This window comes from Lithobates pipiens, unplaced genomic scaffold (genome assembly GCF_037356315.1).
Source record: "Lithobates pipiens isolate NorthernLeopardFrog02 unplaced genomic scaffold, aLitPip1_a1.2 Scaffold_16, whole genome shotgun sequence".
Classification (NCBI taxonomy): Eukaryota; Metazoa; Chordata; class Amphibia; order Anura; family Ranidae; genus Lithobates; species Lithobates pipiens.
Genome location: NW_027507748.1, coordinates 407276388 through 407295895, shown reverse-complemented (window position 1 = coordinate 407295895; position 19508 = coordinate 407276388). Strand labels below are relative to the sequence as shown.

Below are 19508 nucleotides of genomic sequence, written 5' to 3'. Positions count from 1 at the left end.
CAACCCAATGGCTAAGAGAGGACCTGTGTCGGTCGGTGAATATAAGAGAAAGCATTTTTTATTTTTTTAAACATACAGTCACCCGTCAGTGTCCCTGGTCCCCACCACACCAGTTCTGATGCTTTACTGCACTGGGGACAGTATGTTAAAAAAAAAAAAAAAAAAAGAAAAAAAAAGAAAATGTTTCTTAATTTTTTTGGTCGTTTTTTGGAAAATGAACACGACATTACTAAATACCTCCAAAAAAAAACAAACAAACAATCCTGTCCTGGCATCTTTAGGTCTCAAGAAATGAGGCCGTCAGTACATCAGGATTGATGTATTTTCAGAGACATAAATCACACACACACACACACACACACACACACACACACACACACACACACACACACACACACACACACACACACACACACACACACACACACACGGTTTTTGAGAAAAATATGCACTTTACAATACTTTTCAACCGGATTTATATTACTTTTACAGGTTCAAAAGTCCATTTGTCATGAAATAAAAAAGGGCACACCGATGCAATAATTCATTTTACTTTTTACATTTGTACAAAGTAGCAAAAAATGTAATAGATCACAACAACAGTCCATATGGCAAATCTAAATATTATACAGGTTTGTGCCCACAAAAACATTTAATATTCTGTAATGGGGTCAGTAGCATAAAATGCAGATCTAATTTAGGGCAACTATTATCCACAAAAGATCAATGTATATAATCTTGACATCAGATATTTTACTTATTTCCTATGCAAACGGGTGTAGCCTACTTGCTTATCTGCATAAACAGGCCAAGTAATTTAATGCAAAGTCTAAAAATGGGATTTAAACAGTACAACATCTGTGCATAGCAAAGAGTTATTTTCCGAGATCAAATATTTTAAATCGTGAAAAGCTCTCGACAATATGGATTTGTGAATGCTTTGCAGATTCTTCCATTAACAGAATTTGAATTAAGGCACGCTGGCCATTAAATGCATTTGTGCAACAAACTAGTTTGAGCAAAAGTTGTGTGGAAATTGTGACGTTCCCCCTTTTATTCCAGTGTTCTCATACAAAATATTAGTGATCTCACTTAATATATTTACAAAGATTTCAAAAGGTACAAAACGATAAATTACACATCAGGCTTGGCAAACAGGATGTTCAAAAGAGTACAACACACATGCCCAATTTAAGTGATGTCCTTTTAGTTCTAGCTGTACTCATAATTGTTAAATAGTTCATGTAAACTCGCTCTATAATCAAACCAGTTACTGGCGAATTCAGGATACAAGTCATCATACTGTGCTATTAGAAATGTAATATCTATAACACATGGGAGTAGCATTTGGTTCATGGCAGGTGAAACTTGCACAAAAAATTTAAAAAAACAAAAAAAAGTGGGGGGTATGGCTTTGTGATCTGTTCTCTAGACAGACTATTGCTGTGAATTTTCACTGACCAAAACAACCATGCCATCAGATGAACATGAGATGAGAGAGTTGATTTTTCAGTCATGAACAGTCTCTATGCCAAGCCTAATACAGTACAAAATGGATATACTGAAATGTCATTAATAATTGTCAACCCATTCAGCGAAGCCTCTTTCCACAAGCGTCCTGTTGACTGACACCATCTGTAAAAAAAGAAAATAAATAAAAAAAGTTTACAATCAAATTCTCTCCACAATACAAAATTAGTCAAGGTCACTCATTAAAGTGTCATTAAGCTCAAATTAAACTGTCAATTCATGCTATATAAACATTGTGTTCACTCACTTTACCACTAGAGCAGAGGTCTCCAAACTGCGGCCCGGGGGCCAAACGTGGCCCTTTCCTTGCCTTTATCGGGCCCTTGGACACAAAAAATGGGGCACCATTTTCTCCAATGACGGGGCACTATTCCATCCCCTTTTAATCAACAATTGGCAATATTCCACCTCCTAATACATGGGACTAATCCTCAGGCTGACACCAACAATGGCACACCATTCCTCCCACTGACACCAGTGATAGGGCACTATTCCTTCCCTTGATACCAACAATTGGCACCATTCCTCCTACTAATACCAATGATGTGGCACTGTATACTTCCATTGATGCCAAAGCGTTTCTACTCACATTGGCTACATTCTGGTCCCCAGAGAGTCTGATGGACAGTAAACTGGCCCTTTCCATACAGGGCAGCCATCTCCTTGTTACCAGCTTGCGCAATGTGACCGGAGAGGTGGCGACCGATGCAGGGAGGGAGGTGGGACCCCTTACGCTACCCACAGAAGCGATTGGCTAATTAGCCACTCAGATCCCTTCTGTAAGAAAATTGCTGGCTGAAAAATTTACATACTGTAATGCTTGTAGGCATCATTCTAGTATAAACCACTGAAACTGGGGGATGTCCTCCCGGCAGGAATAAAAAAAAAAATTGGATTTTTTGTACTCACCGTAAAATCCTTTTCTCTGTAATTCACCGACCGACACAGCTCCTCTCTGTAACTAAATGGGTTGTATAGCCTGCCATTAGGAGAAACTAGGCAAAATTGTTGTTGCACAATACACAGAACTTTAATCCCGCCCCGGGGGGGCAGGCCCAGTCCTATCAACTCTTCCCACTGCTCCTAGCAGCTTCAGTACGTCAACAAGCAGTATAACGTAGAAAAAAAAAAAGGAGGGGTGGGTGCTATGTCGGTCGGTGAATTATAGAGAAAAGGATTTTACGGTGAGTACAAAAAATCCTATTTTCTCTTATATTCACCGACCGACACAGCTCCTCTCTAAATGGGACATCCCCAAGCAGTGCCAAACGAGGGGTGGGAAAAACAGCATAAAAACTTCATCCACCATGGCAAGTGGGAACTAGTGAAACTAAACCCACAAAAAAGCAGTGTGTGGAAAAACACCACTATATAACCGGGTATCCTCAACAGGAGTGATCCCCAAGAGCGCAAAATTGCGGAAGTAATGCAAAAGTGCATTAACCAAAACCGTACTGCATTTTTATTGAAAAACCAGGAAAAAAATTAATTGCAACTACACGGCCGCCTGCAGAACTTTTCGGCCAAAACAGGCATCAGCAGATGCACCGACGTCTACCTTGAAGAACTTGGTAAACGTATGGACAGACGACCAGGTTGCTGCTTTACACACCTGAGCAACAGACGCTTGGTGTCGGAAAGGCCCAAGACGTTTCGATTGCTCTTGTAGGGTGGGCCGTGACTGGAAAGGGAGGCACCTGCCCCTTCAAGGCGTAGGCTTGGACTATAATCTGTCTGATCCACCCGGAAATGGTGGCTGACAAGACCGCCATGCCCTTCTTGGAACCAGCCACCGAAAAACAGTGAGTCTGACTTCCGAAAGGAAGCTGTGGCAGACAAGTACACCTACAGAGCCCTAACCACATCCAGAGCGTGAAGGACCACCTCCTTGGGGTGCTTCGGCTTAGGACACAATGATGGCAATACAATGTCTTCATTGATATGAAAGGCCAAAACGACCTCCGGTAGAAAGGAAGGTTGCGGACGCAACACCGCCTTATCCCCAAGAATGACCAGATAAGGCGACTTGCAGGCGGCTTCTGAAGCACCAACACTAGGTTCAAATCCCACGGAGGACGCACCAGAGGAACTACATGTCGCACCCCCTGCACAAAGGTACTTACTAATGAGTGAGACGCCAGGGGTCTTTGAAAAAAAGACAGCCAGAGCTGAAATCTGCCCCTTGATGGTGCTCAACGCCAACCTCTGGTCTACACCTTGCTAAAGAAAACAGCAGGATCCTGGATATAGAGAAGGAGTGCAGATACCACCCTTTCTCCTCACACATGAAGATGTAGGCCTTCCAAGTACGATGGTATATCTTCCTGGAAGATTTCCGCGCCCTCAGCATAGTTGGAATCACCGAGTCAGTCAGACCCTGGTTCCTCAATACCTGGCTTTCAATAGCCAGGCCGTTAAGGCCAGTGATGGTAAAACAGGGTGAAGGATTGGACCTTGAGATAGGAGGTCCTCTCTCAAAGGCAGTCGCCAGGGAGCGTCTGCCACCAGGCGCACCAGGTCTGCGTACCAGGCCCGCTGAGGCCAATCTGGGGCAATCAGGAGTACTGGAATCCCCTCGGCTTCCACTCTGCGAAGCAGACGTGGCAGCAGTTTTAGCGGAGGAAAGGCGTAGATCAGTTGGTATTGATCCCACGGAGCCACCAGCGCATCTGCCCACGGATCTCTTGTCCTGGACACGAATCTCTGCACCTTCCGATTGAGCCGGGAGGCTAATAGATCCACATCTGGTGTGCCCCATTTCAGGCACAGCAGCCTGAATATCTCCGGATGCAATGTCCATTCTCCTGAGTCCAGCATCTGTCGACTCAGATAGTCCGCCTGCCAATTTTCCACCCCCGGGATGTAAATGGCCGACAGGGCCGGAACGTGTCGCTCTGCCCACCGAAGTATATGAGCAACCTCCTGAGCAGCGGCTGATCTTCTTGTTCCCCCTTGGGGATTTATGTACGCCACGGCCGTGGCTTTGTCTGACTGTATCCTGGTCGGACGCCCTTGAAGACACGTCGACCACGTGTGGAGGCACAGTCTGATCGCTCTCAATTCGAGCAGATTGATTGGCACCGTCCATTTTAGAGGAAGGAACGATTTCCGGACTGAATCACCGGGGACTTCAACCACCAGATCAGGGAGTCCCTGACTGGCTGGCACACCTGGATCTGCCGATCCAGGGACAATGGAGATTTGTCCCATTTTGTCAAGATCTCCTCCTGCAAGACTCTGGTGTGGAACTGGGCATAAGGTACTGCCTCGAAGGAGGCCACCATGAGCCCCAGCACCCGCATGCAAAAGCGGAGTGATGACCACTTGCGGTTCACAACCGCAAGATCCGAGAGTCAGTAATTTGTCTGAGGGGAGAAAAACCCTCGCTTCCCTGGAGTCCAATAGTAACCCCAGGTACTCCAGACGGGTAGCACCACCGACTTCTTAAGGTTCAACAGCCATCCAAATGCTTGCAGGGACTGCAAGGTGATCGCCACATCCTCCTAATTCTGAGGCAGAAGCAGCTCTCAGGAGGAGATCTAGGTAACCCACGATCCCGCGTTGTCTCAACGCCAACACGGGAGACAGTACTTTGGTAAAGACTCGGGGGGGCTGATGCCAGGCCAAAAGGAAGAGCCAAACTGGTAGTGGGCTTCCCCAACTGCCAAAACGAAGAAACTTTTGATGCCGAAGGCATATGGGTATGTGCAGGTGGGCATCCCGAATGTCCAAGGACGCCAGGAAGTCCCCTTGATGGAGTGCAGAGACTACTGAGCGAACTGATTCCATTCTGAACCCCTGCACTTTTACAAAGTGATTGAGGGCTTTTAGGTCCAATATTGGACTTACCCCTTCCTTCTTGGGAACCACAAATAGATTTGAGTAGAATCCCTGGAAGCGTTCCGATTCCGGAAGTGGTACAATCACCCCCTGATTCAGCAAGTCCCACACCGCCCCTAACCGGGCCTCCCGGCAAACCGGGGACACGGGAACGCTGGAGAGAAGGAATCTGTTTGGCGGCCAAGAGAGAAACCATCTTGTAACCTGTGGAAATCAGATCGCAGACCCATTGGTCTGATAACTGGGAGGTCCAACGGTCTGCAAACTCCCGAAGACAACCCCCCCACCCAAGACATGGGTGAGGGCCAACCTTCATGTGGTAGCACTTTTGTTCACAGGCTTGCGATTCCAGGGACACTTCTGACCATCCGTGGGTGTCCTGTCGGGCTGGGGACGTTTTGCCGAAGCACCGGGCGGACGAAAAAGCCGATTGTGAGCGGAAAAGGAGAGCCCTTGCCTGCAGCGTGGCTCCTTAGCCTTCCTGGCCTGTGGGAGTAGTGTACTCTTACCACCCCTGGCATTTTTAATGTCATCCAACGAGGCTCTAAAGAGCTGTTCACCAAGGAAGGGAAGATCCGACAGGGCTTTCTTGGATGCCTGGTCAGCAGACCAGCATTTCAACCAAATGAGGCACCTCAGCACCACGGCTGACACTGAGGCCCTGGATAGCAGAGGGAGAGTATCCAGGGCCGCATCACAAATGTATTTAAGGCCATGCACTAGTTGGTCTGCTAGTTCCACGCAGACAGGGGAGGCATTCTGCTCTCCCAATTCGCGGGGCAAAAGAAGTTTTGCCCACTCAGTCAGTGTCTGCGACACCAGTGCGAATGCCAGTACAGGTCGCACGGCTGACCGCCACAACCGTAAACAAGGAACGAGCCATTGCCTCGCCCTTCCTGTCCATGGGGTCCTTGAATGCAGGAGTCCCCTCACCCGGGATCGTGGTTACTTTAACCTAGATACTGGGGGGGGTCCACGACCGGAGGAGCCAACCACTTTTTCAGAAGGCTTTTCTCAAAGGGGTAACGCACCGCCAAATTTTTGGGGACTGAAAAGGTCCGTTGCGGGCGACCCCATTCCCTGTAGATGAATTTGGCAAAATAAGTCAAATACGGGAACACCTTAGGTGAACGTACTGGCTTGCAGGACCCAAAAGGGACAGATACATCAGCAGAGGAATCCGCTGGCTCCTGAATCTTCAGGGTATCACGCACAGCTGTGATAAGTGATCCAACAAGCGCCTTGTCGCACCCGGACGGGGAATCATCCTCACTATCCGAATGGTCCTGGTCAGCCACGTTTGATAGGTCAGAGCAGGGATCTCCAGCCACAGCAGGGCCCGAGTCTGCATCAGAGCCAGAGTCTGCATCAGAGCTCTCCCCAGAGGACGGGGGGAGGGGGGCAGAGGCCTCTTACGTGCACCTTTCCTGCCACATGCTGCCTCTATCTTAGCAACATAGGAGTCAAGGACCGCCATCAGGGTGTCCATGCGCACCGTGCTAACTGTAGGTGACCCGGTTGCTATAGCCTGGATTTCAGGGGAAGAAACACCAGTTTCTGAAGCCATGCTGACCCTAGCCTATCTGCCACCTGCAAGGGGACTTAGGACAGTGAAGGTCCCACCCTCTTGCTGCCGCCGCGTGGGGGGGTACTTAGCGCTAGACTCACTACCCTGGGGCATTCTGTGACAGCCTCAGCAGTGCCTGTAGTCCCTAGGAGGTTCCCAGTTGCAGAGAGGAGAAAACTGTCAGCAGCAGCATGGCACTTTGTATGTCGGAATTCTCTACAAAACAATCAGAAAAAGTCAGATTGGATTTTTTTGTCGGAAAATTTTATATTCTGCTCAAATTTTTTCCGTCTGCATTTCCGACCGAAAAAGTCTGATAGAGCCCACACAGGATTGGATTTTCACACGATATAATCCGATCGGACCTTTTCTGTCAGAATATCGGACCGTGTACAGGGCATTAGGGATAAGGGTAGGTCATTAATCACTTAAGTGGTTAAAAATCAAATCGTGCTTAAATAACCAACTGCTATACAGCTGCCCCATCATTTTTACAAATGCATTAGTGGATGATCAAAGATTATAATAGGGAGGGCGGGGACGACGACATACCCCACACAATTATATACAAGCTGGGTATTTATTAAAAACTGCTCTCCAATTAAAAGCCTTAGAACTTCATGCACACTGACCTAAATTTACAGTGGCTAAGAGAAAAACTTAAAAACAGGGCATGTTTTTGCTGCAGATGGCAGTCAAAATATTCCTATCCTGAATGGGATTCTTCCACATTCAGGAGAGGGAGGTTGAAGCTCACCTAAACTCTGTTAAATGCCTGTGTGTACATGAAACAGGCTTTTATGGAGTCGAGGTTAGGGGCTTTGGCAAAAACACTGGCAGCTCCTAAGTTTGAGCTTAGGAGCTGTTGGTGTTAAGCTAGTGTATATGAAGCCTTAGATGTCCATCAAAACACCCCATCTAAAAATTGTGGCAGGCAAAATAGTGTGTAGCAGGTTACATGGACAAAGCTAAATTTGGCCTGAGTACAGAGGTTTACACGACACTTGGTTATAAAAGTCAAAAAAGTCTTATGGAATATGGCAAACTTTACCATTCCACCACATTAAATCTATTACTAAACAAGCCTCGTTTCATATATGGTCAAAATGTAATCTTGCGATAGCAGGATAAGCAAATATGATCAACCATGTTGCTGGAGTTAACTGTTTTAACTTATCATGCTCTCAAAACTGGTAATTTGTTCTGGGACTGTCAAAAGACTTAAGTACAAACTGTAAAAAATAATAAATTGTTTGGGCACAATTAAAAAAAAAAAAAAAAAAAAAAAAAAAAAAAAAAAAAAAAAAAGGGGGGGGGGGGTGGTGGGCGTACATCATATGGTGTAACCCTTATGGGAGGTATATCAAAGTGTCAGTGCATCAAAGTTTAAAGAACAAGACAATTTTGAACACCGCAAACATGAACTACACAGGTTTTACTCTAATCATTTTTCTACCTAAAATACTGCTTTTTGCAATATGTAAAAACGCCAAGTAGCAAATTACTAAACCAAAACAATGCAACAGCTCAAGATTGAGCATTTGGGGGGGGGGGGGGGGTTTGCTAAATCTACGCCCAAGACACTACACTTGTCGTTTACTCAGCTCCTCTGGGTGTCCGGCAGGAGAAAAGCAACTTCAAAAACGTGCCAAAAGCTGCATTTTGCCAATGCTTTTAGGAGTGTCAAGCATTTAGGGGTTAATTTCACTGGCTAGATTACATTTATTCTAGAATTTAGCACTCAAGCGGTAAACATATCAAGCTCGTTTTTGCGCAACCACTCCGCTCCTGAATACGAAAATGAATTTTCTCCCCAGCCTTAACCACTTCAGCCCCAGAAGGATTTGCCCCCTTCCTGACCAGGCCATTTTTTGCGTAGTCCTGTGACGCTGTAACCAAATCTGACATCCTCCCTCCCCCTCCCCCCCCCCCCCACAGAGATTTCGTTCTGTGCTATTTGATCACCTATATGACTTTTTTTATAGCGCAAAAAATAGAGTAATTTGGGGGGGAAAAAAAAAAAATTGTACTTTTTTGCTATAGCCTCAAAAATAAAAAATAAATCTTCATCAGTTTAGGCCAATATATATTCTTCTACATATTAATTTTCTTTTTACCAAAAACATGCCATGAGCATATATGGATTGGTTTGGGAAATATTTATGCCATTTTTAGTAGTAATGGCGGTGATCTGCGATTTTTAGCAGTACTGCGATATTACAGCAGACAGATCGGACACTTGACACATTTCTGGGACCATTGACATAAGAATGCACCGATTACTGTGTAAATGTGACTGGTAGGGAAGGGGTTAACACTAGGGTGCGATCAAGGGGTTAAATGTGTTCTTTCATGTGTGTTGCTAACTGTATGGGGGCAGACACAGATCGCTGTTCCTACTTAGGAGCAGATCTGTCTCCTGACAGAACAGGGATTTGTATGAAAATAAAAATTGCATATACACACTATATCTATAAACACACACACAGTGTCTGCTGGCCAAGCACATCGGGTCCCCTATCGAGCAGTGGGCGCGCCTGTTATAGCCGTTTAAAGAGTCGGTTACAGCTACTTGGGAAGAGGGCCAAACTGCCGCAGTATAATGGTGGCGCCTAGTAGTTAAAATGCCTGTGTGCAAAAAAAGAAAAGAAAAAAAAAACCCCACACCAGCCCCGTCAGTCTCTTTGCAGGGCCTGGCATACAGAGGGAGTTGGCCATGAACTAGATGAGATGGCGTAGGAGCTGCCAAAAAGGTGACTGCCTAGCAAACCAACCAGCCGGCTTAATTGGAAAGTTAACTTTGGCAGCTCCCGCTCCCCTGTCCTTCGCTTTAAGTCTCTCTGCATGATAAACCTGTCAAAGTGTCATTCATTGGTTTTAAAAAATAAAATTAATGCTACATTTAATATAGCTTTAAAATATTAACAAGGCAGTAATGATATGTACAGTGCCTATTGTAGCCAATCATATTTATCAGTCAGATCAATGAAATATGCTTTAATATGGTGAGTTGTCCTCAGAACAGAAAGAGGGGAAATCTTCCAAGGGTAGGGGACACTAATTGGTACCCTGGTGCCAACCAGAGATTATCTTTCATTGGATGGATTTCCACTTTGTTGTGGCCACATAACAGGAAGGGAACAGTAATTTTCATAACGCACTCAGATGTTCAATAGAAAAAAAAAAAAATTGGATTAAATACCTCCCCCACTTTATCCAAAATGAGGGATGCCTTTAGTTCTACTTTAACATTCAGGTTATACTGCTGCCTAGCACAAACCCTCCACCTCAAACTGTATGCCAGCCTTCCGATTACCAGAATGCCTCACTTTTCTACCAATGCAGTATTGAGATCATAAATACACAAGGGTGGAACCTGTGCTTCAATGAATTCTGAAATTATTTTTATGGTGAATACAAAAATCTAATTTTCTTCCTGCTTTTTCCATTGAAGGATACAGGAAAGCCTTTAGGCTGGATTGACACCTATGCATTTTTTTTTGTGTCCAACTGGTTCAAACTGCAGCTATTGAAGATCAGGGGAAAAAAAAAAAAAAATTCACAGCAGATCCATTAAAATTGAGACTTGTGTTTCTCTTTAAGCATTCCCGTTTTTTGTCTTAAACATAGTTTTAATTAGATCGATTCTGGGGAAGTGTGTGGGCTTAAGACCAAACAGCGGCGTTTGATTGTTCAGTTCCAACTAAGAGGTGGCGGGGGACAGCTGCAGCCATCTAGGAGATTATTACGGGTTTTTGTGCGTTTTTTTTTTTTTTTTTTTTAAAGCCATACTTGGCAAAATACAGATTTTTTACAAGATTCCTTAGAATCCCCAAATATTTCAATTAAAGCAGAGGCCCTAGAGAATTGGTGGGTTAAAAAAAAAAAAATAAATAAATAAATAAATAAAAATAGTTTGTAATTTTTGGATAGAAAATTATATATATCCATCCTTTACTAAACTCCTAATTCTTTTCATTTCTAACCAGGTTTTATGAATTAACACAAGGGTCAGGTAAAGTGGGGCGTCAGCCATGTTGCTCACTTCCAACTGTGCAATAGAATGGTATTTAACTGCTCAAGTCAGGAGATCAGCCCAAATGGGATTTTCCTCATTCATAGTCCCCCAATCAACCAGCAAGGTGTTGCAGCTGTGCTGCTAAAAAATTGAGTTTAGCATTAGGAAACGCCAACTACCCCTCTGTCCTTTGGAAACTAAGACTGTTAACCTAATTTTAGAATTCTCTCTTCCAGATCAAGATCCTAATTAAATGATTCTATTTTCTCAAACCAAGATTGGGTAATCCATAGCAACAAATTGTGTAGCACATAAAAATTGAGTGTCCAAACACAGAGGCATCAGCCATACCCAACAGAGTTTAGGACTTAGAGAAAATTCCCAGAGCAGAGGGCATCATCCAGGCTCTAGTCGGTGTGCAGCAAGCAGCGACAAAGCTGTTTAAAGAAAGTAAGCTAGAGACACCAAGTACTGTGGAACTAACCTCTCCATTTCCACAATCCGAAAACGTTGCGACTGTATGGCATAAGAAAATTCTAGGCAAAGGGTAAGGGGCAAGGCCTCAAGTACTCCCGGCATTCAGACAGCTGGTAGCAAGTAAGGGTGGATGGCCAAAGATAATACTGTAGGCAAGCAGCAGACACGGATTGAAAAATTTAAGTTTTATGTGGCCATTTGCAAGCAGGAGAGGCATTGGAGAGATAATTACCAGACTGTGGCAGGAAAGCAAGCAAAAAGCACGCATGCAAAACTCCACCCAAAAAATAATGTCAGCACTTGAGCCCACAGTGTGTTAGACACTTCTGTGGCAAAACCGGTGGGGAAACAGAATGGTGCCCAGCCCAAGCAGCCTCATCACCTAATGAATCTTTAGAGTCAGTGTAACTGCGAAGACAACTCCAGTAGCTCTGGATCTGGAAAGCACTCTGCTGCCAATTTGTACCAGAACAGAGCAAGGAAATTGCCCTATGTGGAACCTAGTGCCCAATGGCCACTTCCAAGCTATCCCCTCAATATTCAGTCAGGTCCAAAAATAAAAAAAAATAAAAAACTAGACCAACTTCGACCATGATGTAAAGCTACAATTGGAGAGAAAACTCCAGCAGTGATGTAGAGAGGAGTTTTGATTAAAGAGAACATTGAATAGTGGAAAGGAGGAAAAAAAAAAAAAAAATAAAAAAAAAAAAAAAAAAAAAAAATAAAAAACACACCCCTCCATCCAAATAGGATGGATGTAACTGAGGGATGCTGGCATTTTTTTGAATTTCAGCATCCTATGCTGTAGGTGTCAGTACAACCTAAAGTTAAAGAAATTAAAGCTTAACGAAAATAGAAATGTTTTTCATAACCCGGTATCAATTTGCCATCCTTACCTCATCAGGATTTAAGCGCCATAATTGGACAAGTGGAAGTCTAGTCGCCTCGTCATAATTTGTAACCTGCATGAAGATATATTCAATGAAAGTACAGCAGAAAATAGTTGTATAACTGGAAATGCTAATTATTTTTTCAATAAAGCAAAAAGATTTAGTAACCACTTTAAAAAACATAGATAAGCAAGGCTACATTCACACTGTAGATTTAGGCCGGTGCAAATTGTAGCGGTGAGCAATCAGATTTCTGCTGCAGCTGAGCAGCTAGGTGTGGCCCCTGGCCCAGTTTGCTATATTGACAGGTCACCAGCAGCCACAGCTACCCACAGCAGTCTGTCGAGCAGTGATCACTGCAGGTAATTGCTGGCTATGCAGTGTGTTCAGCAGAGATCACCGCAGGTAAAACAGCGAGCTGCAAATAGCTGTGGCCATTTGTTACGCGTCATATTGAGCAGGGCTGGCAGCCACATGGAACCACAGCAGGAATCCTGCCACTACAATTTCAACAGGCCTAAATTGCTGGTGTGAAAGTAGCTTAAGAGGACAGTATAGGTAAAATGCTAGAAGTCAGCATTATCTCCAGTGGATAATTAGAGAAAAAAAAAACCTAATGGGTGGAAACAAGTACTCGCCGCTAGTTACTACGCAATATGCATGGTCTAACCTTGCCCATGTCAAATGAACTGCCAGGATGAATACAATCTCAAATAAAAAAAACAAAACACACACACACACACGTTTCTCCATTAGGCCTGTTTCACATCAGGTTTCAGCTTGTATAAGAGCAGTGTGAACAGCAAGTTTTTACAAATCATTTGCAGAGCTTTCTCCAAGCTTTGCTGAAGCTTTTGGGGCTCATTCACACATTTAAAGATTATGAAAACAAAGCAACGCTCACTAAAAGCTCCATGGCTTTGTATGATACATTTATAAGGAAGGGGTTTTTGGAACTTTGACTGAGGCACAAGACACATGGTAGGAGAAATTGTAAAAATTAACTGGCATATAAACAAAGTGTTAAACATGACTATCTATATACAAGGCAATTGCATACAAAAAATATAAAAAATTAATTTGAGATTTCCCATCTCCTCGCTTCGTCAGGTCAATTAATGCATGCATCTGAAATTGCATAGTATCCCATGGAAGTAACTAGTATAAAAAGCCAAATGCTTATTGGGTAATGGATACAAATGAATTGCAGTTGAGGTCAAGCTATGTGTTCGGAACATGACAATGATGGGCTCAACGCATTTTGTGGCCCGTTGCCATTCATCAGGAGAAAACGCATAGCGTATGTGAAAAAAAAATTAAAATAGGATTTTTATAACAGCTTACCTGTAAAAGTCTTTTCTTGGAGTACATAATGGGACAGAGCCACAGTAATTACTGTATGGGTTAAATAGGCACCTTCAGGTGGTGATGACACTGGCACACCCTAGACAGGAAGTTTGATTCCCTATATAAAACCCCTCCCCTTACCGGGAGTACCTCAGTTTTGTAGCAAAGCAATACATGTGTAACCAGAAAGAAGGGTTGGGCCTCTGTGTCCCATGATGTACTCAAAGAAAATAGGATTTTTATAACGGGTTACCTGTAAAATCCTTTTCTTGATCGTACATCACGGGACACAGAGCCACAGTGATTACTGTATGGGATGTCCCAGAGTAATGCTATCTGAGGGGAGGGAGACGCAAACAAAAGTAGGGTGCAATCAGACCTGAGGACCTATACTGCTGCCTGCAGCACACTGCGCCCAAAGGACATATCCTCATGCCTTCCTACATTCACCTGACAGAATCTGGTGAATGTATGGATTGAAGACAGAGTTGCGGCCTTGCAGATTTGAGCCATAGAGGCTTGGTGATGCACTGCCCACGAAGCACTAACAGCTCTGGTGGAGTGTGCTTTGATTTGAAAAGGTGGAACTCTCCCCTTCAAACCATAAGCTTGAATAATTACTTGCCAAATCCACTTAGCAATGGTAGATTACGACGCTGCCTGTCTTTTTTAGGACTTTCAGGCAACATCCGTTTTCCCCAATCTGAGCAGTTGCCTCTAAATAAATTTTGACCGTTCTCACTACATCCAGAGAATGCAGCGACTTTTCTTCCGTAGAACTGGGTTCTGGAAAAAATTAAAAGGTAGAACACAATAGCCTGGTTTAAATGAAAACCTCAAACCACCTTTGGAAAAAAGCTAGGATGAGGACACAATACCACACTATCCTTGTGAATGATTAAATAGGGATCTTTACAAGAAAGAGCAGCCAATTCAGATACCCTTCTTGCAGAAGATATGGCTACCAGAAAACCTAGCTTCCTTGTCAAAAGGACCAAGGGAATATGTCATATCAGCTCAAAAGGCTGTTTTTGCAATGCTGACAGAACTAAATTCAAGTCCCAAGGGTTCAGGGGTGACCTAACCAGTGGATTAAGCCATGTTACCCCCTGTATAAAGCTACGGACCAAAGAATGCGAAGCAAGTGGTCGTTGAAACAATACTGATCAAGCAGAGACCTGGCCTTTGATAGTACTCAAGGCCAGCTTCATCTCCAATCTCATTTTCAGAAAGGCAAGGATTCTACCTATAACATACTTTCTAGGATGCCAACCTCTGGATTCACACCAGGAAACACATGCCTTCCAGACTAATAAATGACCCTGGAAGCCGGCTTCCTTGCATTAAGCAATGTATATATCCCCAAGCCTGCAAGCACACAATTCTTCAGAATGTGGGTTTCAATTGCCAAACCGTTAAATTTAGTGTTTGTAAGGCAGGATGGAACACTGGTCCCTGCGATAGCAGGTCTGGACATGGTGGTAGGGTCCATGAGGCCCCTACCGCCATCTTTACAATCTCTGCATACCAAGATCTTCTGGGACACGCTGAGGCCACAAGAACTACCGACTTCATTCCTGCTTGATCCTGCGCAGAAGCCAGGGTAGCAGCAGAATAGGAGGGAACACAAATCCATAAGAACTGATCCCACGGGGTCACCAAACCATCTGTTCCGTAGGAGAGTGGATCCATTGTTCTTGACACAAAGTTGATGACTTTGTTGAACCTGGGCGCAAACAGATCTACATCCAAGATCCCCCATCTTAGGCATGTAGCCAGGAAGATGTCGGGGTGAAGAGACCATTCTCCGGGAACAACTGCTGGTGACTTAAGTAGTCCGTCTGCCATTTCTCTACCCATGGAACGAAGACTGACGAAATGCACGGCACATGCTTTTCTGCCCAGGTTAGGATATGGTTTACCTCTCCCTGGGCTGCACGACTTCTGGTTCCCCCTTGGTGATTGTTACAAGCCACTGCTGTGGCATTGTCGGATTGAAACCTGACAGGACAATTCCACAACCTGAACGTCCAGGCCTTTAGGGCTTGGTGCGCTGCCTGACTCTCTAGAATGTCGATGGGCAAGGTCCTTTCGGTTCTGGACCATTTCCCTTGGACAGTCACCTCTTCCAGGACAGCTTCCCAACCCAAAGGCTGGCATCTGTTACCACCTAGGTAACTGTTAAAGATTTCCCACACCAACTGAGGGTCTAGCACACTTTTGGCGACAAACGCATCAGAAAATCTAGCGATTGGACTTTCTTGTTCCAGGAAGACCGGATACTGTTTTGCAGCATTCTCGAATGAAACTGAGCATAGGGAACTGCTTTGAATGAAGCCACCATCTTTTCCAACAACATCATGCAAAGACAAATAGAAGGACCCTTCTCCCTGACCCCCTGAACCAGCTCCCTTATGGCACTGATCTTTGCCTGGGGTAAAGACACCCTCTTCTGGGCTGTATCTATAACCAGACCCAAGTACTCTAGTCTTCTTACTGGCTTTAAAGAAGATTTCTCTAGGTTGAGGACCCAATCTAGGCATTTCAGGTAGTTGACTGTGGTGACCACGCTTTGGTCTAAGCGGGCTACCGACAAGTCTATCAAGGGCAGGTAGTCTAGGTATGCTATAATTGTTATACCTGAGCCCTTAATCTGGCCAGAAGTTTTGTAAAAACCCGAGGTGCAGTAGCTAAACCAAGAGGCAGCACTACAAACTGAAAATTAAGTTTTTCCACTTCGAAAAACGCTGATATTTCTGATGAGCGGGGAAAATAGGTACATGCAGGTATGCTCTCCCCCTTGTAGGACGGAGACTACTGATCGGATTGATTTCATGCAAAGAGTGGATTTTCAGGAAAGGGAGAGGGAGAGAGACTTCTGTCCAGGCAGGGATGTCTAAAAGAAAAGCCCCTCTTCAAAACATCTTTATCTGAGGCTTGGGACTGGAGGAAGCATGCAGCTTGTAGCAACAGAGCGAGATCTGACGAGCATGGAACAGGTATGTGCTCTGGACAGCCCCAGTGGCGACTGTAGGCATGACAACATTTACTTAAAAAAGGAGAAACCCCATAAGAATTAGAAAAATTCCTTAGGAATTTCCGCTTAACTTATCCTGCTGCAGGGTTCTGTGGTAAACCAGACAGACCCAATCTTCACCACGGGCTTCATTAAACCTTCAAGGACCGGGGCCCCTTTTTATCGAGGGTTCCACCCCCTTGGACCCATAATGCACCCCACCAGGAAATATGGCTGAAAAAACCCAAGCACTGGATTCCGGGGTCCAGCTCTATAAAAAAAAAAAAAAAAAAAAAAATAGGATTTTTTGTACTCACCGTAAAATCCCTTTTCTCTGTAATTCACCGACCGACACAGCTCCTCTCTAACAAAATGGGTTGTCAGCCATATCACTGGAGATTACTAGGCAAAGTTGTAACACAACACTTCAGAACTTTTAGTTCTGCCCCCAGGGCGGTCCCTAGGCTACAACCCCCACAGTCTGCCCTAGCAGACTCAGTATGTGAACAAGCAGTATAACGTAAAGAGAAAAAAAAAGGAGGGGCGGGTGCTGTGTCGGTCAGTGAATTATAGAGAAAAGGATTTTTTGTACTCACGTAAAATCCTATTTTCTCTTATATTCACCGACCGACAGCTCCCCTGTAACAAAATGGAACGTTCCCAAGCAGTGCCAAACGAGGGGTGGGAAAAACAGCATAAAAAAAAAAACTTCATCCACCATGGCAAGTGGGAACTAGTGAAACTAAACCCACAAAAAAAACTGCAGTGGGTGGAAAACACCACCATATAACCGGGTATCCTCAACAGGAGTGATCCCCAAGACAGCCACATTGCGGAAGTAATGCAAACAGTGCATAAACAGTACTGTGTTTTTATCGAAAAACTAGGAAAACAAAGCTTGCATATCCAACTGCAACTACACGGCCGAATGCAAAACTTTGCGGCCAAAACAGGCATCAGCCGATGCACTGACGTCTACCTTGTAGAACTTGGTAAACTTATGGACAGACGACCAGGTCGCCGCCTTACACACGTGAGCGACCGACGCTTGGCGTCGGAAGGCCCAAGACGTTCTGATTGCCCTTGTAGAGTGGGCCGAGACCGGAAAGGGGGCAACTGCCCCTTCAAGGCGTAAGCTTGTACTACAATCTGTCTGATCCAACTGGAAATGGTGGCCGATGAGACCGCCATACCGTTCTTTGGACCAGCCATCGGAACAAACAGTGAGTCTGACTTCCGAAAGGGAGCCATGGCAGACAAATACACCTTCAGAGCCCTAACCACGTCGAGAGCATGAAGGGTCACCTCTTTGGGGTGCTACGGCTTAGGACACAACGATGGTAATGCAATGTCCTCATTGATATGAAAAGCAGAGACCACCTTCGGTAGAAAAGATGGTTGTGGACGCACCACCACCTTATCCCTGTGGATGACCAGATAGAATTGGCGGCCTTGTCTTGCAAGTTACCCTAAAACCCTCCTGGCCGAGGTAATGGCCACTAGAAAGACCACTTTCTGGGAAAGAGTCAACAGAGGAATCTCCCTGATATTTTCAAATGGCGGGTTTTGAAGCACCAACACCAGGTTCAAATCCCATGGGGGTAACGGTGGGCGCACCGGAGGGACTACATGTCGTACCCCCTGAATGAAGGTACCCACTAAGGAATGCGGTGCCTGGGGTCGTTAAAAGACAGCCAGGGCTGAGATCTGCCCCTGGATGGTGCTCAATGCCAATCTCTGGTCTACTCCTCGCTGGAGAAACAGCAGGATCCTTGCTATGGAAAAGGAACGCATATGCCAACCATTCTCCTCACACATGAAGATGTAAGCCTTCCAGGTATGACAGTATATCTTCGAGAAGATTTCCGTGCCCTCAACATAGTTGGAATCACAGAGTCTGACAGACCCCGGTTCCTCAACACCTGGCTCTTAACAGCCATGCCGTTAAAGCAGGATTGAAAAAAAAAACGGGACCTTGAGCCAGAAGGTCCTCTCGCAACGGCAGTCGCCAGGGAGCATCTGCCACCAGACGCATCAGATCTGTGCACCAGGGATGCCGAGGCCAATCTGGGGCAACCAGTATCACTGAGATGCCCTCGGCTTCAACTCTGCGAAGCAGACGTGGCAACAATTTCAGTGGAGGAAAGGCGTAGATCAGCTGATACTGATCCCACTGGGCCACCAGCGCGTCTGACGCGTCTGCCCACGGATCTCTTGTCCTGGACACGAATCTTGGCACCTTTCGATTGAGACGGGAGGCCAACAGATCCACATCTAGTGTTCCCCACTTCAGGCACAGCAGCCTGAATGTCTTCGGATGCAATGCCCATTCTCCTGGGTCCAACATCTGCAGACTCAGTCCGCCTGCCAGTTTTCCACACTCGGGATGTAAATGGCCGACAGGGCCGGAACGTGTCGCTCTGCCCACAGATGTATGTGAGCGACCTCCCAAGCAGCGGCTGCACTTAGTTTCCCCTTGGTGATTTATGTATGCCACCGCCATGGCGTTGTCCGACTGAATCCTGATCGGACGCCCTTGAAGACTCACTGAGCACGTGCGGAGACACAGCCCGATCGCTCTCAATTTGAGCAGATTGATCGGCAACTCTGATTCTACCATCGACCAGAGGCCCTGAGTCGACTGAACCCCCATCACTCCACCCCAGCCAGATAGACTTGCGTCCGTAGTGACCACCGTCCACTTCAGAGGAGACTTCAACCACCAGATCAGAGTCCCTGACTGGTTGGCTCACCTGGATCTGTCAATCCAGGGACAACTGAGACTTGTCCCATTTTAACAAGATCTCCTTCTGCAGTACTCTG

General features: G+C 45.3%; 1 protein-coding gene across 2 annotated transcripts in view; it reads right to left on the bottom strand.

The window, feature by feature from the left end:
• Positions 1-535: 535 nt before the first annotated feature.
• The window catches only part of AKAP1 (A-kinase anchoring protein 1), a 92908-nt gene continuing 73935 nt past the window's right edge, over positions 536-19508 (bottom strand). For both annotated transcript variants that reach the window (XM_077482418.1, XM_077482419.1), the window contains 2 exons: positions 12329-12394; positions 536-1635 (listed from right to left, as the gene is read on the bottom strand). In XM_077482418.1, the coding sequence (XP_077338544.1) occupies positions 1573-1635; positions 12329-12394 (129 nt within the window). In that variant the 3' untranslated portion in view covers positions 536-1572. The remainder of the gene's footprint in view (positions 1636-12328; positions 12395-19508) is intronic.